Source organism: Gouania willdenowi, chromosome 16 (genome assembly GCF_900634775.1).
Source record: "Gouania willdenowi chromosome 16, fGouWil2.1, whole genome shotgun sequence".
Lineage (NCBI taxonomy): Eukaryota > Metazoa > Chordata > Actinopteri > Blenniiformes > Gobiesocidae > Gouania > Gouania willdenowi.
In genome coordinates, this window is record NC_041059.1 from 13,830,119 (window position 1) to 13,852,304 (window position 22,186).

General features: G+C 36.6%; 1 protein-coding gene and 4 long non-coding RNA genes across 5 annotated transcripts; all 5 read right to left on the minus strand.

Annotated features, from left to right (window-relative positions):
* Positions 1 to 614: 614 nt before the first annotated feature.
* On the minus strand, positions 615 to 1,800 carry LOC114478541 (uncharacterized). The gene is made up of 3 exons (XR_003675869.1): positions 1,141 to 1,800; positions 898 to 994; positions 615 to 786 (listed from the first exon to the last, which is right to left on the minus strand). It is a non-coding gene; the product is annotated as an uncharacterized LOC114478541 (long non-coding RNA).
* A 3,109-nt stretch (positions 1,801 to 4,909) lies between these two features.
* Positions 4,910 to 5,731, minus strand: LOC114478383 (uncharacterized). The gene is made up of 3 exons (XR_003675851.1): positions 5,586 to 5,731; positions 5,223 to 5,320; positions 4,910 to 5,115 (listed from the first exon to the last, which is right to left on the minus strand). It is a non-coding gene; the product is annotated as an uncharacterized LOC114478383 (long non-coding RNA).
* Positions 5,732 to 8,484: 2,753 nt separating this feature from the next.
* On the minus strand, positions 8,485 to 9,301 carry LOC114478419 (uncharacterized). Its single transcript, XR_003675855.1, has 3 exons — positions 9,160 to 9,301; positions 8,781 to 8,878; positions 8,485 to 8,690 (listed from the first exon to the last, which is right to left on the minus strand). It is a non-coding gene; the product is annotated as an uncharacterized LOC114478419 (long non-coding RNA).
* A 3,331-nt stretch (positions 9,302 to 12,632) lies between these two features.
* Positions 12,633 to 13,432, minus strand: LOC114478556 (uncharacterized). The gene is made up of 3 exons (XR_003675872.1): positions 13,342 to 13,432; positions 12,961 to 13,058; positions 12,633 to 12,854 (listed from the first exon to the last, which is right to left on the minus strand). It is a non-coding gene; the product is annotated as an uncharacterized LOC114478556 (long non-coding RNA).
* A 3,845-nt stretch (positions 13,433 to 17,277) lies between these two features.
* LOC114477868 (protein S100-A1-like) lies at positions 17,278 to 18,230 on the minus strand. Its single transcript, XM_028470528.1, has 3 exons — positions 18,050 to 18,230; positions 17,629 to 17,767; positions 17,278 to 17,546 (listed from the first exon to the last, which is right to left on the minus strand). The coding sequence occupies exons 1-3, from the start codon at positions 18,196 to 18,198 to the stop codon at positions 17,397 to 17,399; spliced, it is 438 nt and encodes a 145-aa protein (XP_028326329.1). The 5' UTR covers positions 18,199 to 18,230; the 3' UTR covers positions 17,278 to 17,396.
* Between the last annotated feature and the right edge of the window lie 3,956 nt (positions 18,231 to 22,186).

A 22,186-nucleotide genomic window follows, 5' to 3' on the forward strand; every position in this document is an offset into this window, starting at 1 on the left:
GATGAGAACATGGTAAACAAGAGGACATGTCCTTCAGAATTTGAATGTTGACAGTAGGAAATGAATGTAGTTATTAGCCAACAAAAGCAAGATGAAAACAAAAATACTCTGTGTAAGTGTACGATCTAAAAAAAGTCTATTGAAGATGTTATTAACTACTTACGCATTCTGTTAAGTAGCTACATTTCTCCAGTAATTACCAAAACTCTGTTCATATCCCTTTCTTATGCCAATCTTCACTAAACAAGTCAATACCAGCACCAATCTGTCTGCTTTATATTTATGACACCAATGGCTGTTTTGTATAATAATAATATTGTAATATGGAACAAATTTTGGGATATGATCATCTGAGGGATGTGTATTTACAGATCAAAAAGTATCACTAGGGGGAGCTCTGCCAACAAAAACCCATATAATGTTGCTTTGTGTATTCATCATTAGCCTATAGTCCAGGCCTAGTGTCTTTGAAACATCTACATGTTATGTTCTGCTGAGGGAATCAGTGTATTTTATCAATGAAAAGCCTTGGAAATATAAATGCAAAATGCTAATTTCTTTATATAAAGGAAGAATGATGTAATACCAGCTTTTTTTGAAGTAGACACAAAACATTTTAATGTCTTGAAGCATTTTGTTTTCTGCTGAGTAAGCAGACATTTATTATTGCTGTGCAAACTCAGCCATCCTTTGAAGAAACAACTCAACCTCTCCAAGAGAGACTTTTCCATCTCTGTTATCATCTATGATCTTGAAAAGTTCATTCACCTCCTCTTCAGGTGGGATCTAGAAAAAAACAGCATCAACAACAACATTCGTTTTTGGGGCAGTTCTAAAATTTGAAGGATTTCTATCAGAAACATTGACACCTCCTCAACTCTTCAACACATCTTTTACCTTATCAGCCTCTTTCATCATTGTCAGGAATTGTTCCTTGGACATTTTATCTTGACCTCCTGAGTACTTGTAAAAATCTGTCTTGAGATCCATGGTGCTACGAATGAAAAAACAAAAAACAGATGGGTTATTTATTCTGATCGAAAATCAGATTTGCAGGAAAAGACTAGAACATTGTTTTTGAATCTAAAGAAAATTTATTAAACATTTTAGTAGAATATTTCAAAACGAATCCCAACTTACGAGACTTGGATGACAGCTTGAGTCGTCTTGTAAAATGCAAAAGATGGGTTGGTGAAGAGAACAGACCCTCAGGCCCTTTTTAAACCATCTTCAAACACCTTTATCCACGCCCTCTACCTACACTAACCCTATTCCGCCTTTTCTGACCACATCCTCTTCACAGCAGTGCTACCAGTTTGATAAGGAGGAGGAAAGATGGGTGTTTATTAGAGGTCCTACTCACTTACTACACAGATGATACTGAAAGCAAAATGTAATACTGAAATGTTTTTAATACAGTAACATATGTAATCTTGGTATTTGTAACTGTGCATCATTTGTACTTTGTCAGTAAACTTGAATAAAACCCAATACAACTTGAAGGATAATGTCTTTGTTTAATCTGTCCAGGTCAGTTGATGGTTTGATGATATTGTAACCCAGGGGTGTCAAACTCATTTTAATTCAGGGTCCAAAATGTGGAACAGATTAATCTCAAGGCCACAGATTTTTGGGTGGGGGAAAAAAAGACCTGTCTCAACATTATTGTGCTCCAATTTGCATTCCCACATACAGTATGTAAAACAGCAACAATATCCAAGCAATAATCGACATAAATATGTCCCTGCAGCATCTTCACTATAAAAAACTCCTTGATTGACTGACTTTTTGAAGATATTTTCAGTACAGTAATTCAGGGCAAGTTTGTGGGATTGTTTGTGAGACATTGAAGGATTTTAGAAAATTCTTTCAACAACTTCTGACTTTGATCATGTAACATAGGCATGGCAAAATACACTCAGATATCTACAATTGAATTATTTGTTCATTTACGTAATGATTAAACTTTTCTGTCATTTTTACTTTGTCAGAATCAGAATCAGAAAATACTTTATTAAACCTGAGGGGTAAGTAGAACTGCAAAGAGAGCCATATTAAAAAACAACACCACTTATAATAATAATTAAACACACACGCAGAAAACAGGAGCAAGACTACACAAAAAAAATGTGCAAATGAAAGATAAGGTGATAAGGTAAAATAATAATAAAAAAAAATGAATACAAATGAATAAAAGTATATATATAAACATATTTTTTTAGGTCCATGGCAGGCCAGCAGTGGTGAAAAAAAAAGTCATTATTTTAGCTTTGGGGACAAAGGTCATCCTCCTACTCTGTGTCTTACAGGCTGGACAGCGTAACCTGCGTCTAGAAGGCAGCAGCTGAAAAAAAAATGTTCTAAGGGGCCAATTTGGCCCTTGGGTTTTGTGTTTTACACGCATTGTGATCTATTGAGCAGGTTTCTAGCTATAACTTTATTAACATGGAGTTTAAACTCAGAGGATTGTAAGTATATTTTATTATGCTGTCTTATAGCTTTCAGTTATAGGTAGATAATAGTTTTTTTTTTAAGGTGCCTATACATTTTACTACTGTAACTAAATGTAAATGACGATCACTCCAACTGCAGACAGGAAAAAGGAGATTTGCATAGGGCAATCTCATGACTATAAGTGTATTCAGTGAAGTATCCACCCCCCCCAATATTTGTTCTCTATTCATCTCCAGCGTCACGTGTCATGAGGCTGGATTCATTGTGAGTATTACATGAGACGATGTTATGAGTTTGCCTTGTTAAATCAATACGTTTTGAAAATAAGGACTTTTTTGTTAGTTCATCTTTAGTGTTTGATTCTTTGTCGGTATTGTCATTGCTTACACTATACCATCAAAAGTACTGACTTATCTTTATTCACACATGAACATTTATATCCTCCCTTGTTTGATCTTTTTGGTTTTCCTAAAGTTTGGGACTGTGTTTATGTAAGAATTTCGAATAGTTTTTCTCCCAAAGGGGCTTTTTTAAAAAAAAATTACATTACATTATTTTCTCATGTTCATTTTAATTAATTAGCTAGATACTGAATGAAGGTAACAAGGTAGGGAAATAACATGTTGCATTATTTGAACTTGTGCGATATGGTTGTGAAAATATTTGAACCCATTAGATAAGTATATGACCTTAAGTAAAACAGATAAAGTGGGTATAAAAGTGTGCACAAAATGAAGGGTTAAGAACTTCAACAGTTGTTTAACCTATATCAAAATGCACTGTAACTTACTTCCTTTAATATTTTACTATGACATACTATTTTATATATATACAATTTTGCACAGCTGATGCTTTTATCTAAAGCAATGTACAACCCAAGCAGTTTGGGGTTTAGGGACTTGCTCAACATCCCTCAGTGATGATCCTCCAATTACAAGCCTCCTTCCTTAACCGTTATGCCACCACCACCCATATTTCCTATTATTGTTTGAAATATGGCTTCTGATCACGGCGCTTAAACCGACTTCTGTTTTCATGTCTTTCTTGCTGCAAATGTTATCACATAAGCCATGAACCAGAAGGGAAAAGTCATGAATACAGCAGGCCTTTTGGATGTTTGAAATATCCACTATAATCAGCAGTGTTCAGGTTTTACTCTTCCAGATTTTTCCTGTGGGGACGTGTTGCTGCTTTTTGAACCAGCAGCCAGCAACATTGTTTCCTGCTTCACTTCTGTCTATCTCCTATTACAGGGCAAAACATATATACCTCTGTAATGTGATTTGAAAAACAAGTTATATTGATAATATTTTTATGAATGGAACAAAGCATATAAAATGTGGACTTTGACCTTTGCACAATTGGTCAAATATTTACTCTTAAATTTTCATTATTGATTGTTTGTGGTTTAGTTTAAATTTTTTTGGTCAGGCTTTGTGCGTTCTCCAATTTTTTGTTTTACATATTTGTACACATTAGGAATACCCGTTGCACAAGGGTAGGGCAGGACGCCCATTAATTAAATGGTTGGTTAAAATCCCTCATACCGGTTGTTGTGTCCTTGTCCACATTGCCTTGTATGATGGTGGACAGAGGGGCCGAATAGTGATGAATTAACAGCCATCCTTCTGACACTATGCCCCAGGGCAGATACGGCAACAATGTAGCTTACCACCACCAGTATAACTGTTGGGATTGAATAATGGTTTCTATAAAGCGCTTTAAGTGAAAAGTGCTATATAAATCCAAGCCATCATTAGGGGCTGGACAAATAAGCTGCCGGGAATTTATTGTCATCATGTGGGTTCTTTTTTCTTTCTTTTATTCTTTGTCTCAAACTTCGTAACAAAAGCAACATCAAAAAAAATTAAATCAAGAAATTTAATAAATATGTTCTATTCACAATACTGAGAAAAAACTACTACATATTTTTCCTACATTATACCAACTGAGTTGGTAGAGTGGTCGTCTTCTGGTTGTGGGTTTGAGCCTGAGGTTATACCAGTCTCTGTGTCAAAGTGTTCTTCACCAAGACACTGAAACTTAAGTTGCTCCAAATGGTCAACCAGTTCCTTGAATGGGGGCTATGGAACCACTTTCCCATAAACGCACTATTCAAATCAAGTCATATCATCCTTTTTCTCAAAGTTGCCTATAATTGCCTGGCCCCGGCCATTGCTGCACAGCAGCTATAATTGTTTATTTTATTTTTTATATTCCTATATGCCCAGTATTGTATCATATTGTGACCTCTATCGTCCCACCTGTAGCAGTGTTTTTGTTAAAACTGTTTGCAAAAGTAAACATGAGAGAACAGAAACAGAAACAGAACTAGATTTCCTAGACTGTAACTTTTTAAAAATTTTATAAATAAAAATCCTGTTCTAGAGTGAATGGTAAAAACATTTCTTCTTTGAAAATCATCAGCCGACACATCACAGAAACAAAACACCTGTTAATCCTCAAAGATTTATTTTTGTTTACATGATGTTCACATTTGAAGTGCTTTCACTCAAACATTGTCAGGTTGACCTATGAGCATTGCTTTGCGTAGTCTTCGAGCTTTTTAATGAAAATACCAACTTCTTCGTAGGAAATCATCCCGTCGGAGTTGTCATCAAAAGCCTTGAAAAGCTCATTCACCTGACATTGGTTTGCATCCTTGGAAAAGGAAGAAAGCACACGTCTCATTGGAAAAGTAGAGGTTTTTCATCTGAAAGGTAATATAACCTAACATAAAAAACAAACAAACAAAAACCAATAATTACCGGTTGCTGTATTGCCAGCATGTCAGTGAATTGTTTCTTGGTCATTTTATCATTTCCATCAGAAAATTTCATGAACTCTTCCTTGCTAACCATGGTGGCTGCAAAAAGGAACACATAAATCATTGGTTTATCACTGGTTACCAAATGCCTAAGTTAACAGTAGCATTTGTTTTCAAACAGAACAGTCAATTAAACTGGGAAACGCTAGATGTGGACTCTTTTCATATTTGCACACTATTGTTAAGCAGAACTGTTTTTGAATTTCATGCATTGCGGTTCAGTAACATTTTTGCAAGATTTTCATCAAGCGATTCTGAGACTTTCAATAATTTGAATAAAATTTGATAAAATATTCCAACTTACCAAAGTTGGCTGGTGATTTATTCCTGTGCTGGTAGAGTGAGGAGATGGGTTTGTGAGCAAGTGAGCAGCACAGTGACCAAGTCCTTTATAAAGCCTGGAAAGAGGTTGACCCTCACACATTTCTAAAAACTCCTCCTTTCTGCTTTGTTTCCACCCTTGGATGTGAAGGGTGGGTTTGGGGAGGGGAGCGGGGCAAGACTGGTAATACAGGTTTAGTCAGTATGGTGATGCTGAATATAGCATACATTTAAAAACTACAGGCTGAACATGATAACGTTGTGGAAAAGCATTTTACAAATGAAATTATTCGGAATGAAAGTGTTCTGCTTCATGTTTACATGGAAATAGTAATTCCAAATTAAGGTTTACATGGAAAACAGGTTTTTTTTATTTAATTATTCAAATCTGCTTTAGGTCTGGGGGGTTGGGAAGGGTTCTGATTGGACATGGGACAAACGTGACGTATTCACGTCTATCGGGGAAAAAAACAAACCTGTAATTTTTGGCTACAACATAGAAGACCACATAATAAGAATAATTTTCACTTTTATTCTGATTGTATTTTTGAATACAGCAGCTGGACAATAACATACTGTTCACTTTAGTCCGCTAAGCAAGAGAAGGTAGATTGGAAATAATCGCCACTAAATAAAGAACAGTAAAACTCCGGAAAACAATAACCAGGAATAAATATTTGCTCCATGGTAAAGGTAGTAGCTCTAAAAACTGGTACAATGATAAAGTTGGTGATATTACAGCCTGTACATGCAGTACGGGGATGCATTAACTCTACTCTGGGTTCTAGTATCACCCGTCCAGTGAAGCCTTTTCCGTTTGCCGATGTCCGTGTGTGTGTAATAAGTCCATGTGAATGTCTGCATGTTTATGCTTCCGTCCATCCACTCTTTTCATTATATCCATGTCATCATCGCGACTGGCTGAGTATGCACAAAACGACCAGAATTAACTGAAAGCGGAATTAAATGTTTACAAGATAGAGGAATTATTCCATTCAGATTTAAAATCAGAATAAACCAGCCACTTAATTCGGATTTAAGTTTAATTCGGAACTACATTTGCATTCGGAATTAAGTGTCTACAAGGTCAGTTTAAAGACGATTTAACTTTTATTTTGAAATAAAGGGGAATTACAGCTCCCATGTAAACATGGCCATTGAATGATTTAAAGTGAAACAATTTCATTGAGTGAACTATCTGTGTCAGGTCAACATGGTATATGGGGTTATTCATTGATAATGCTGTAGGCCAGACGTCTGCTACCTGTGGCTCCCCTGTCCCTCCTGTGTGGTTCAGTGATTAGTCACCATGCACATCTGACCAGCAAGTACATCACCTGGCTCATTCATTGTCATTTAACATGGATGATGCATGTTTACTGTGAAATCTCAGGGCCAAAAGATGAAACACTTTTGCTCCTTCTCAAAAAATGTTACTCAATATAAAATCTTTGGCAGTGTTAGCGCTACAGCAAAACACAACCCATTGAGCGACAGGAGTAGATTCTCTGCTGGATATAGTTTCTAAAACCTCCAATAAAGTTGATCACAGAGTATCACTCACTCATTCTGCGACACTCTGTTTAATGTTGGGGTGGAACAAGCTTACAGTTGACAAGGAGTGCCTTGAGGGTGTTGAGAATATATCGAATGGGTGTTTTATTTGTTCTATGCCTCGGTGGTGAGGGGGAGAGGTGATACTGAGGTGGTCATCTCCCTCTGCCCTGGTCCCAGTGATGGCTTTGGCAGCACACAGTGGGTGGGGTCCCTTACTCTCCTTCAAACAGCGTATTGCATGTCCTGATCTGTTTGCTGGACAAACTATCTGCTGTTGGAGCTCCTCTGGAGGACATTTTGGCACCAGGATGTCCTGCTACAACTATTTTCGTTTTGAATCTTGTTATCAATTTAGAGCCACACACTTTATTCAAGGTGGGCCCCCACCATCAAAGAGGGTTCCATGTTGTTCAAGTTGCTAAAGACAACCCTTCTGATGTATCCACTAAAATGTTGCATCATTCAAACACTTGTCAGTAACACCGGGTCTAGAAACAGGACATCAGAGATCTAACACCAGCCTGAGGGTTAACAGTTGTGGGCAGCAGTCATTGGTTAGTAAGAGAACCTGTTTCATTAAAACACTAGTGAACCTGCTCTTTGTGCTTCACAGCAAATATTGCCCTGGTTCATATGTTAACGTTAATTATCATTAGATTCACTCACAGCTTTTGCTGCAACATACAGACACTCATACAATGAAGGACTGAGTACATACAGTTTATACATTCGAATACCACCTTTTTTTCATCTTCCTACATTATATCAACTGAGTTGGTAGAATGGTCGTCTACACATCATGAAATCATAGGTTTGAGCCTGAGGTTATACCTGTTTTTGTGTCAAAGTGTTCTTCACCAAGACATTGAAACTTAAGTTGCTCCAAATGGTCAACCAGTTCCTTGTATGGGGGCTATGTCTCATTGATGTGTGAATGAGCTCATATTGTAAAGTGCATTGGAACCACTTTCCCATAAACGCGCTATTTAAATCAAGTCCATTTTACCCTTTGCTCAAAATAGCCTATAATTGCCTGGCCCCAGCCATTGCTGCACAGCAGCTATAATTGTTTATTTTGTTTTTTATATTCCTATTTGCCATTATTGTATCATATTGTGACCTCTATCGTCCCACCTGTTGCAGTGTTTTTGTTAAAACTGTTTGCAAAAGTAAACATGAGAGAACAGAAACAGAAACAGAACTAGATTTCCTGCACTGTAACTTTTTAAAAATTTTATAAATAAAAATCCTGTTCTAGAGTGAATGGTAAAAACATTTCTTCTTTGAAAATCATCAGCCGACACAACACAGAGACAAAACACCTGTTAATCCTCAAAGATTTATTTTTGTTTACATGATGTTCACATTTGAAGTGCTTTCACTCAAACATTGTCAGGTTGACCTATGAGCATTGCTTTGCGTAGTCTTCGAGCTTTTTAAGGAAAATACCAACTTCTTCGTAGGAAATCTTCCCGTCGGAGTTGTCATCAAAAGCCTTGAAAAGCTCATTCACCTGACATTGTTTTGCATCCTTGGAAAAGAAAAGAAAAGCAGAGGTTTTTAATCTGAAAGGTAATGTAACCGTAACTTGAAAAACAAACAAACAAAAACCAATAATTACCGGTTGCTGTACTGCCAGCATGTCTTTGAATTGTTTCTTGGTCATTGTGTCCTTTCCATCAGAAAATTTCATGAACTCTTCCTTGCTAACCATGGTGGCTGCAAAAAGGAACACATAAATCATTGGTTTATCACTGGTTACCAAATGCCTAAGTTAACAGTAGCATTTGTTTTCAAACAGAACAGTCAATTAAACTGGGAAACACTAGATGTGGACTCTTTTCATATTTGCACACTATTGTTAAGCAGATCTGTTTTTGATGCATTTCATTTTTTGCAGTTCAGTAACATTTAAAAAAATATTTTTTTGCTAGATTTTCATCAAACAAATCTAAGACTTTAAATAATTTGAATAAGATTTGAAAAATATTCCAACTCACCAAAGTTGGCTGGTGATTTATTCCTGTGCTGGTAGAGTGAGGAGATGGGTTTGTGAGCAAGTGAGCAGCACAGTGACCAAGTCCTTTATAAAGCCTGAAAAGAGGTTGACCCTCACACATTTTATTAATCTCCTCCTTTATGCTTTGTTCCTGTCCTTAGATGTAAAGGGTGGGGCTCGAGGGTGAAAAACTGGTCATACGGGTTTAGTCAGTATAGTGATGGTGAATGAAACATATGTTTAAAAATTACTGGCTGAACATGATACAATTTAATCTAAATCTAAACTGAATGCTTTAAAATGGAACAATTTCATTGAGTGAACTATCCTTGTCAGGTCAACGTGGTATATTGGGGTTATTCATTGATAATGCTGTAGGCCAGACGTCTGCTCCCTATGGCTCTAGAGCCATTTGTAAGGGGTTTCTAAAACCTCCATAAAGTTATTCACAGAGTTCATTCTGAGAAACAGTGTTTAATATTATGGTGGAACATGAGTAAAAGTTGACAAGGAGTCCCTTGAGTGGTGTTTACAATTTATCAAATGGGTGTTTTATTTGTTCTATGCCTTGGTGGTGAAGGGGGAGAGGTGGTACTGAGGTTGTCATCTCCCTCTGCCCTGGTCCCAGTGATGGCTTTGGCAGCACACAGTGGGTGGGGTCATTAACTCTCCTTCACACAGCATATTGCATGTCCTGATCTGTTTGCTGGACAAATGTGAGGGCCTTATTGACAGTATGAAGTCCACAGTTAGCCAGACAGAGTTATTAAGAAAAGGCGGACCTTGGCCAACGGAACGGCTTCATTGGGACATGAAGCACCACAGCCTCACTAATGACGCGAGGATCATTATGAAGTTATTTTTTCACTCAACGTCCTGTATATTGGAGGTAGAACAGCTGTTTAACTAACCGCTGGCTTTGATTGACTAAAGTATGGACTTCTATCTCTCCTCTCCGCTGCTCTATCTGTCTTCTGCTCCGCGGTTGAAAGCGAAACCGTGTGTTATTGTTGAGCTGTTGCTTCAAAACTACTATTGAAATAAAAGTGAAAACAGTTCTCATGTGGTCTTCTATGTTGTAGGCAAAAAGAAAAGTTTTGTTGTGTGTTTTTTCCGCGATAGACATGATAAGTCATGTTCGTCCAGTGTCCAACTTGTCCAATCAGAGCCCTTCCCAACCCTGCAGACCTAAAACGGAATTGAATAAAACCGAATAAACCAGTTTTTTTTATGTTTGATTTGGAATTAGTATTTCCATGTAAACCCAAAGCAAAAGACTTTAATTACGAGTAATTTAATTCAGAATAACTAATTCAGAATTTTAAAAACTTCATGTAACGGTGGCCAGTGTGATTTTTGTATTTATGTAATTCCATTGGGTAGTTTCATCTAACATAATAATAATGAAGCACCAGTGAAATTTTTTTCTTCATATAAACTACTATAGAGCACACCACTAAGAAGCATGTTCAAGTTCTTTCTCAAGAATCCACAGGGAGGTTGATCACAGCATGGCCTCTAAGTGCACTGAAATTATTACTTGGCTGAAAATGTCAAGAAAATTGTGGAAAGCATTTCCATTCAAACCAAATGCTTTGATTTAAGAGGAAATACGTCTGTGTACATGTGTCAGATGAGTCTAACATCTATAGCAAGGTAGAGTCAGACTTGGACTTCATAAGTTATTTTAACTTATATGATGTCGTTATTTATTTCCATGGGATAGTTATGAAAGTTGGTACTATTTTAAAGTTTAATACTCACAGGAAAATCATTCTTTACACTTTGACTAAATTACCTCTTGGAGAAGCAAAGAGCTGTCATGGTGTAGCACCCAGAGCATGTGGTGTTAAGTGTATTTCTACGGTAGATTTGAAACCTCACCCTTCTGGTTTTCTGATACTCAATAACCCTCTACACTGACTACTAGATCGCTGAGATTCTGCACAACATCAAAAGACCTCTTGGCTTGATTCCTGGACAGGAACCCTCAACTTTAAGACGTCTATGTTTTTCCTTGGCTTTGTGAAGATTCTCTCCGGATACCACAATCTAAAAACATGTACGTTAGGTTAATTAAAGTTTTTAAAATGCAGTAGGTATGAATGGTTATTTTTATATATGTGCCCTGCAGCAGACGGGTGTCCTGTACCTGCCTACGTCCAAGGTGATCTGGAGATTTGCACTAGCAGACCTCCATGATCCCCAGTGCATACAAGCAGTAGTGAAAACACAAACAAATCATGTAATTTTAAAGTTGTTAAAACTATCCTTTGGAATTAAGTAAAAAGAATCATATCATACAAGTTTAATTACCTAATAAGTCTATGTCAGACCCTGCCTTGTTAAATATTAGAGGTTGGACGATACATTGAGTTCATGATTTGACACAATAAATAATATTGGGCTTGTGATAAGATATTTTAAAAAAAGAAAAAGACAAAAATAGTAATGTTTTTATTTGACTTTAACTTTTGACAAACTTATATACCTCTACTTACTCTGAGTATGACATTTTCAACTCAAAAGGAATATAGAAAATAAAAACAAACCATAACCATGCAGTAGATCCTGTGGATTTTTTGTAATCTGTCCAAAATAAAAGATATTTGCTAGACTCAGGTTGATGTGACAGACCTCCTTTGTCAGGTTTTTGTGTGTGTGAAGCTATAAGAATATACATGTATGTATATATACTGGACTCGCTAGCATTTCAATAATGTTTTTTTTTTAACTCCACATGTATTGGCAGGTCCACCATTCATCTGGTGAACACATGACTGTTATACCTGCATATCTTTGGAGAAAAACACAAGTGTTTTTAAGGTCATGCTTTGAAAAATTTAAAAGTGAAACAGTCATAAAAGGTTTAGCAATCCTTATGTTAGTCTTGGATTGTTCCATAGTTCTTTTGATGAGGTTTTAGGTTCTGTGTTTATGATACAAAGCCATTGAAAGTAATGCTCATTGGCATATGTCTTTGCACAATTTGTCAAACATTTACCTTGAACATTTCAGTCATTTTTTTTTAAACTGTGATCATTTATTTAATGTTTCTTTTCTTTTTCTTTTTTTTTTAGATATGTTGTGGTTTAAAAAATATTGGATTCCTTTTTTTTTTCAACATATTTATACAAATGTGTGAAGCTGCCCTGGTATGTAATTTCATGAGCACAGCTGAAGGGCCTCTCAGCACCACGTGTACGTGCACGCTACACATTGTGTGCTCCAGGTGAAATAGATCAGGAACAGCCAATGGTTGCAATAACCCTTCCGCAGAGTCGGAAGACATTTCATCCGTGTGTGGTATATTATTATGTAACCATACATTTGTGGCATTGATTTTGTTTAAACTGTTTTCGAAATTCTGCACGAGGGAACAGATTTAAAACCAGATAGAATTTTTGAATGTCATATTAACAGTACATTTTAGAAAAACTCATTCTGGAATGAATATTAAAAACAAAAACAAAAGACTTATTGGAAGTTTTTAATTCAAAGATTTATTTTTGCTTACTTGTTGGTCACATTTGATGTACTTTCACTCTAACATTGTAAGGTTGCACATAATCAGGATTGTGCTGCGTAGCTTTTCAGCTTTTCAATGAAGAGAAGAACTTCATCAAAAGAAATCTTCCCGTCGGCATTGTCATCAAAAGCCTTGAAAAGGTCATCCACCTGATCTGGGGTTGCATCCTTGCAAAAGAAAAACATCACAGGTGTCATTGGGAAAATCAGAAAAGTTATGTTACCTAAACACGAAAAATAAATAAATGAATAAATAAATCAAGCCAATAATTACCGGTTGCTGTTTTGCTAACATGTCAGTGAATTGTTGCTTGGACATTTTCTCCTCTCCTCCGGAAAACTCATAAAACTCTTCCTTGCTAACCATGATGGCTGCAAAAGGAACACATAAAGGATTTGTTTATCATTGGGTACCAAATGCCTAAGTTTACATCAGCATTTTGTTTTCAAACAGAACAATGAAAAAGACTAGGAGAATGCTAAATGTAGACTATTTTTATATTTGCACACTGTGATTTAGCACATCTGTTTTTGATTCATTTCATTCAATGCTATTCAGTAGCATTTAAAAAATAAATTTTTTGTTGATTTTTATCAAGCAATTCTACGTCTTTACAAAATGTTGAATAAGATTTGATAAATTATTCAAACTTACCAAAGTTGGCCGGTGATGACTGGAGCTTGGAAGAATTAAGAGGTGGGTTTGTGAACAGGTGAGTAGCACAGTGATCAAGTCTGTTTTAAAGCCTAAAAAAACCCTCAGAGGTTGACCCACCCACTTTATTTGAATCCCCTTGTCCACTTGGTTCAAGCCCTCAAAGGTGGGGGTAGGGCAGACCATTTTACCTCAAAGCAGTATTACCAATTTTTTCATGTAAAGCCATTGGAGTGGTGCTCTACAGGTTGTGGTGGTGGGGGTTGTTATTATTCCAAAGCCTTTTTTTTAATTTTTAAAAAAAAAAATATTTTCTTGTTACAGCACATTCGTCCAGTTTTTCATTCTTTTCTTTTCCAACACTCCACAAAATCATGGCTGTTTCCTTAGCTCTTCTAGACATTTGGGTGCAAGCTCAAAGGTTGCAAATCTACAAGAGTGTCTTATTGTTTACTTTCTTCCGATTCCAAATTTTGTTATTACTTGAAAGATATTTGAGCAAATACTTTTAGATTGTATTACAAAAATACATTTTGCACAAGTTTGCCTTTTCTTTTTACCAGTGGCTTTGGAGTTCTTATGTTGACAGTGACACTAATAATAGTACCTCATTTTAATTTAGTACTGTTAAGCTTCTTTGTCTTGAATCATATTTTTAAGAAACTGTGTTTATATGTACAGTATATGTCCTGTGTGTATTAATGTTCTTTTTTCATATATCAGCTATTAACCAATATATTATTGGCAGATACATTGGATAACGGCTTTAAAGAACCCTAAAATCTGTATCGAGATTGACCCTACAAATCCCATATCAGTCGGATTTTAGTTTTCATATTTGAATTGCATGTGTGAAAGTTTTTCTTGGTACTACGTTTTGTATGAATGGTTGCCTGTCACTGGGTATTGGCCCTGAGACGGACCTGTGTCCTATACAGTGTGTACCCCACCTGGCTCCCGATGCGGACTGGGATAGCCAGCAGCACATACACCAGGGTCAAGGGGGAAGAGTAAACTCCTTGGCAGGTGTGGGAATTCATCATTCTGACTAAATGTGCAGATCAATGACCACACACTACTGGAGACAATAGGAAACAGGAGACCTCATAGGACAACCATACAGCACTTTTTTCAAGCGTGTAATCCGTCTTTTCTTTCCCTGAGGCTTTGTCCTTATCCATCTCAGATTTCTAAAATTGAGAAGCTATATTTTGTGTGCTTGGTAAAGGTTTCAATATTAACGGCAGCCATGTGATAATCCATATTGGGAAACGTAGTGGCTTTTAATTTATCTCAGCTAGATCGTTTCCTATAAAAGCATTTTCTTTCAAGGAATTACCCGGCTTGTTTGTATTTTAAACAGATTTACAGCAATCTCTTCAAATCATGTCTTATTTCTGTATGTTTTGTGGCTTCGCTTGTTCAGTTTGCTACAAGTCAAAACTAAGCAAATGAGATGACACGTGTCCAAACAACGTGAGGGAGTCAAAAGATTGTCGGGGTGAAACAGGTGTTTCCATTGGAGGAGGAGTGGGACACTGGGAGTTTTGCATCAGTCTCTGATGCCCATTCATTAAAGGAATTAAAACATTTGCAAACAAAATCAAGTTTTGCTTTTTTTGATTTACCTAAAGAAAGGCACGCCCTCAGAGAGAAGGATTTCAGGGTTTATATGTAAAACCAACCAATCCACTCTTGCAACGAATGAACCTTTGTGATGACACCGACACCCACAACAACCCAGCGCCCACAGCTTTTGTTGAGGCCATTGTCTTCCTGAATATGAACTCACTGGGTGTGGTGCTTTCATTTCTCTTGCCTGAAATTCAGTCAGATGAAGTCTAAGGTGTCAGATTACCTATTTCTATCAGTTGAATCTGATGTGTTAAAAAGACAGGAGCCTGCAGAATACTTACTGCTTTAGTTTTCACAGATGTATAATTACATCAACCTGTTGGTCCTATTTTGTCTTTTGCCCAACAGCTTCTGGCCCATGAAGTGCTTACACACCCTCTCTCAGGCTGCGAGCTTTCAAACTCCTGTCAAACCAATAACTGCATTCTTTAGAAACATTTGCAAAGGGCAAATGACAGGTGTGGCTCTAACTAATGAAGAAACCCAGTAGTAAATACTGGTAACTATTGTTGTGGATTGGGTTCATATCCAGAATGATTATGCTTTATAAAAGAGGGAAGGCTTTATTAACTTTTGAATGATTTATGTGTTGCTCAACACATTAATGACTGGTGTATTGTATTTGATTCTTTAATTGTTCTATTCAAAGATGTGTACATCCCTTTTGTGTTGTAACAACTTTTGTTTGAACTGCTACCATTATAAAACCGTTTTGAAAGACTCTTCTGAGAGGGTTGCATTATACAGGCAGGCAAAACGTCCATGATTGAAAAATAGGGTCGTCTTTCTTTGGAAAACAAAGGTGTGGTGGCTTTAATGACAGGATCTGTTGTGTAGCCTGGCTTGCATTGCTTTTAGTGTGACTACTGAAGGCACATGACTTCCTATTGATACTCATCCATGTCAAAAACAGTATTGTTGTTGGATTGAAGAAAATCCACAGGAATTGATTGCTGTAAAGAAAATCAGACACGAGTTTTTAGCAAGATTATTTTTTTTACTGCAAAAAGTTGGATTTATTGTAGAAAAGACTCCTTAAACGTTAAGAGACACTTTTTGATCTCCACTCTGTGTTAAGGTGATTTCTTGCTCTGACTTTCAGCTTGAAATACTTCAAAACTTATGAAAAAAAGTCAACACACATATCTGACCAGGTCATTTGCCTTAAAAGTGTCTTTGCAAAACATTTTAGGCTCATACGGTCATAAAAAATATATGCTGTCAGTCTTCTGTTAACTTTAGTTAACCTCTTTCTGAGTGATTTTTTACTGCGTTTGGTTTCGACAAAACTGAAACTGTGCACATTCACATGTGCACACACCCACACACACATGGCGTGACATATGACATTTTGTTTTATGACATGCTATGTGGTGACCTAATCAAACTGCATGTACAGATGCAAATAAGAGCAGTGGCCTAAATGAGAGCTTCACAAGTATTTTCTAAATATATGTTTACAATGTCATAAATTCCCTCAACTACTGTGTCTTTGCACAGTTTATTTTGGTTCTGTTTGGGGTCCTTCACAGGTGTTACTGGGAAAATTGGTATGAAAATGAAAGAAATCCCTAATCTGTCCTAAACCTGTGAATACAGTGTCTGCTAGTTGTCAAATGAAATGCTGGTGAATCAAAGGGTTGCTCTTATATGTTTTATGTTTGACTGCCATCATCCTGTCTGTAAAACAATTTTACTGCCTGGTTCGAGTAAATAAACCTAACATAATTATCTTTGTATATGATCAAGGAATGATCAAATCAAGATGGGGAATAATCGCTTCATAATATAAATCTAAGATGGGATAAATGTAACACGTACCAAACAGTAAAATGCCCACTTATATATATATATATATATATATTATTTTTTTTTCTACATATTGCATATTTTCTATCCCTACTTAAAATTGCATCAATTAATACATTTTGACAAACACAAATTGAAAATGGCCCGCCTGTCCAATTGACTAACCTTTGTTTAATTGATTTTAAATTAAACAGGAATTGAGTTCAGAAAATCACCATTGTAAACTCATAATTGGAATTATTTCCAAAAAATGCTTTTTTGGAGGAAGGATCAGAAAAGACTTTAAAGCAACCAACATCATATAATTATTCTCATTACAATAGAGAAGTTGTCTGTGATTTAGACTCATTTCAGTTTCATCTAAAAAGCAACGACAGTGTTCTGGGTCATTGAAGAGATAGACGATAGTTCTCTACATGCATAACTTAGTCAATGAGGAAAACATTGACTTTATACAATATTGTGATTATCAACAATAAACCAACATGTTCATGACAATTGTTTCTCACTGTTTATTTTTTGTATTCAGTGATGAATGGACAAAGCGTTAAAAAAAACCCCTCATGGTGTAGTTTTCTTCAAGGATTATCAAACACTTGTCATTTAGATTCTCAGTCCATTTCCTTCCCAGCCTTCGCCATGTAGCAGCGTTTTGCCATGAAACAAACACACTTGCAAAACTCCCTGAAGTCGATGTCTCCATCTCGATTTTTATCCATCCTCTCCATGGCCTTTTCTAAATCCATGTTTTTGATTTTTGCCTGAAAAATAAATGGGTTCAGTGATTAGCTTGGACTAAACTGGTGATAAAAATTGTTCCAAGTAGCCAGTTGTATACTGTACCTTGATTTCTGGATTTTTAATTTCCTTATCTATCAGGCTGATGAATTCTTCTTTATTGATCTTGCCGTCACCCTTGGCATGCTCCTCAAACATAGCCACCATATCAGTGATGATACTTTCCAGGTGTGCCATAGTGATACTTGTCCAAAAAAAATAAAAAAGGCACAAGATCATTTTGTGTTCTTGAAAAAAAAGACGTTATTATACCAAATAATTCTATAGTAATGTTATCATCTGTACAACAAAACAAAATGCAGACATTTACTAAGCTTTTCCTGTGTCTGTGATGTGATGCAGTATTTTGGAGGGAATCACTGCCTACTTCTTTATCAAAGTGCTGCCACCTGATCTACCGATGTTCTGGCTTTTTGCTCTTTCTTCACGAACCAACCACCATGCAACGTTACCCATTGGTACTCACCTTAGTGTTTGCCGGTGGAAGAGCGACCTTGTCTGCGTTTGCTTGATCTTCGATGAGCCTGATGAGTTTGACTCATCAGGCTTGTTTAACCTCTTCTTAAACAAGTGGATGCCCAATGTCAGCTGACCTGTGCAAAGAAACAAAATCATTCATCTTATGAATATGTTATCCACTCCCTGAAAACCAGTTATTTTAAGCCCCTTTCACATGGTCCGCTCATATGTCACCAAAATGACAAAGCTCTTTGTTTTTGCTGCAAGTGTTACACTTTGTGCACATATGTATGCATGCTTCTGCAATGATGAACAAGCTGCTCAGGGTGGTAGGAAACTGTGATTCATCCACTTTTTTGTTGACAAGCTGCTGAATGAATAAACTCTGTCATTGATAGATCAAAAACGTGAGAAACTCAGACACAACTAAAAGCATTTTTTAAAAGTGGGAAAATGAGCTAAAGATATGATTTTCAAAAAAAAAAAAAAATTATGGAGAAAAAATGTTATTAGGGAATGAAAGAAACCAGTATAATCCAAATACTTCATCCTGTAATATCTTTCTTTTATGGTGTGTATAAGGACTGGTGTCTTTTCAGTAAGACATGCTCAACATTGAGAGTTCAGAGAAGTCACTGTGCAGCACACTAAGCAGTGTTGCCAAGTCTAAACCTGCAAAATGCTATAATCAGCTTACAGTAATGTAGCTAAATTGAAACTTCTATCAACTTTATCTTCACTTTTACGAACTGTTGATGACAAATTCTCTGTCTTTTTGTCAAGGATGTAGAACTGGATCTGGATCTATCCCCTTGCACTCCCACTACCCTCATCCCAGCCACTTTCCTCCGACACATACAGTACATCACTTATTATATACAGCAGCCACGTGGCAAACCATTATCATTAGACTTCTGTGTGTATGCGGATCCATTTCATGAATAATCTGCACTCGCAAATGTCCAGGGTTATTGTGAAGGTGCATTCACATTCATTAACGCCACATTTGGCATGTTGTGTATTTGATCGTGTGCTCAGGCTGAGCTCTCTGTGTCGTGTCAGTGAAACATGCCTGGCTCAAGCACGGCACTGCTCTGCTCAGATATAACAAATAATCCCAAATTAAGGTGATAAACGTGCTTAGGCATGGCAGGAATTGGACTGCACATGCAGTTATTTAATCAAATAAACTTGAAATGAGATTGCCCAATGTGAGTGTGGGATAAAATGATGCTGAATGCTAATTATTTCTGGGTCATCATCACTGTGGGATGTTGAGCAAGTCCCTTAACCCTAACTGCTCATGTTGAATGTTGCTTTGGTTTAAAACGTCTGCTGCATGAAATTGTGATTGTAATTCTGCATTCAAAGATCCAGTCTAATTTCAAAACCTAGCTAGCATACCTCCTCACCTGTCCTGTGCTATGCTTAAACCTACCGCAGCGGTACATGACTGTAATGCGGTATAATCAAAGACTGTTCTGGAATTTGACTGATGTTTAGACAACATTAGAGTTCCGATGCTCCATTAAGTCATTCCAGCTCAGCCTTTCGCTGGATGCAAAGTTAAAGTGCGACACATCATTGTGCAGAGGTGGATAAATGTATATAGTTATCATTGAATCATCATTGAAACACTTTCTTTCTGTACATTCAGCCTTTGATTATCTTGTCACTGTCACACTGAGGCACAAAAAGAAATGCAAGAAATGCAGCTGACATCCAATAATGTATGATGGTGCTTGCGGCCATGTTAAAAAAAAAAAAATGACTGTCACTGTCTTTCTTTTCATCTTTGTTTGAAAATAAGTTCCAAGGAATCTCATAAAGAGCTACATTATTTACATATGTTCATTGCCAGGATTACAGTTTGCCATGCACACATTTGTGTAATAATAACAATAGATGTCTTTCAATCAAAAGCCGGATGTATTACGTTTGCAAATGAGTGTTGTTCTACAAACATGCTCTATGTTAAGTAGATGTATACACTGCTATTTTTAGACATTTTCTTTGCAGGTGATTCATAGCTTGAAATGAAAATACTACAAAGGCAATACAAATTCATGCTCTAGTGTGTGCTGCCTTACTTCTTTAAAATTGTAATAATGTGACTGAGTTCTACAGACAACGCAAAGAACTCACTCAACCACCATCAATAAGCATTGTTATTTTCAAGCTTAGCAAATTGGAAGAAAAAGGAGGGGAAATAAACAAGTTTGGGGAAAATACTTAAACCTTTTTTCATTTCTTTACACAGATCATTTCTTTTAATGGGCATTTCATTGAAAACATTTATTGCAATACACTACGGATAAAATGGAGTTAGAATGAAGTCAGATAATATAATGTTTGCAGCATTGTTGCTTACACTGCAGAGCCAAATGATCTTTTGCCATAAGCAGTGTAAGAAAACCAGTGGAACCAGTTTGAAGCGTAACGGCCATGACCCACACAGACAAACCTCTAACCATGCCAATTAGAAAGCAGTTTCACCTGAAAGTTGAGTATTAACAGCATCCTGAGGCTTTCAGAAAAAGTTTGACTCTCATTTTGTGCCCAGTAACTCCATAAAAAGTGCACACACAAAGCTTTTTGTTCTTTGCACTGACTTTTTACTCACACCCTTTGTTTGCATGGGAAAAACAAACAACCTGATGAACTAATGGATGAAAAGCTCAATGAGATAAGCCGTCATCTTTCAGCGCTGCGTTTGTGTTTCAAGGCGTAATGCTTTCACCATATTATTCTTTAACTTTTGATCGGTAAATATTCAACACCTCTCACAACCCAGTATACTTGTCTCTGTATCAGTTGGACCGAAATCCTCATTTTTTTACGACAGTAACTTTTTTTCTTGTTGCTTATGCTCATTTTTAAAAAAAAAAAAAAGATTCATCAATAAAAACTACAAATAACTTTGACTTTCACTGCCTAGGATAAAGTGGGTAATGTAGACAAATGAAGGAATTTACTGAATGGATGATTGTCTAAAGGCAAATGTCATCTTCTTCTTGAACAAAATATGATAAAGGCGATGCGGCGAAGGCGATGCGGCAAAGGCGAGGGTCATTTATCGCCGCTTGCGGCTATATTCTTCTATTATTGTTGGTGTGACAACATGACAGTTTTTACACAGTATTACTTATAGGTCGTTAAGAAATTGAAAAGAAGACAGTCAGAGAACCTTGATCAAGACAATGATTTAGTAAACAGTTCTACAGTACATAATGCAATTAGTTTTCAAATTATATAGTTTCTTTATTTTTGCTCAGCATCATGATGGAAACACCAACTCTTAGGAGGAATAGGACTTCTTTGGTAATGTTAATAAGTTTGAACACAAAAAGGAGAATAAGAGGCAAAAGCACAGGAAACGCAGACATTTTCATCAATACAATTGTCGGTTGATGAATTTAATCCGAGGTTTTTACGCCGCTGCGTCATTCACTGGGATGGGGTGGAAAACATTTGCTTTGTTCACCAGTCCATGATTGAGTTGATAAAATCATAAGTCTGAAGAACAAGCCGTTCTTGGGTGTGTCGTAGACCATGTGATGCGGTTGCCTGTGAGGTCTTTTTTACTAATGGGTGAATGACATTCACAAAGGGTTCACAGTCAGCAATGCTAGCATTAATATGTGCATGGTTCATGGTTCAGCCAACAAACACTCCCTAGTGTAATAATCAAAAAGCTGAAAGGTAGGATTTGTTTGGAAGTGATGTTAGTGGAAAACTGCCAATGACAGATTTTCAGTTATGGTTATATTAAACCCCTCTGTCACCGTATGTGCACGCACGCACTGTGTATCTGTGCTTTCCTATTTATGTCAAATCTGGACTACATAAGTCTACGTTATCTCCATGTTTTATGGTTTTTCTGTATTTTTTGTGTTTTGAAGCCAGAGGTGAAAGTAATGGAATGGAGTACTCACGTTACTGTAATTGAGCTTTTATGGCTACTTGTACTGTATATTTCTATATCAGCAGTTTTACTTGTACTTAAGTACGTTTTAAAAGAAGTAAAGTAATTTGTTACATTTCTCCACCAAAAAGTTACTGAGTAAATTATAATTTTTTGTTTTAAAATTATCAACGGACATATGTGAATATTAATAAATGTAGCTATACTTAGAGCCTGATA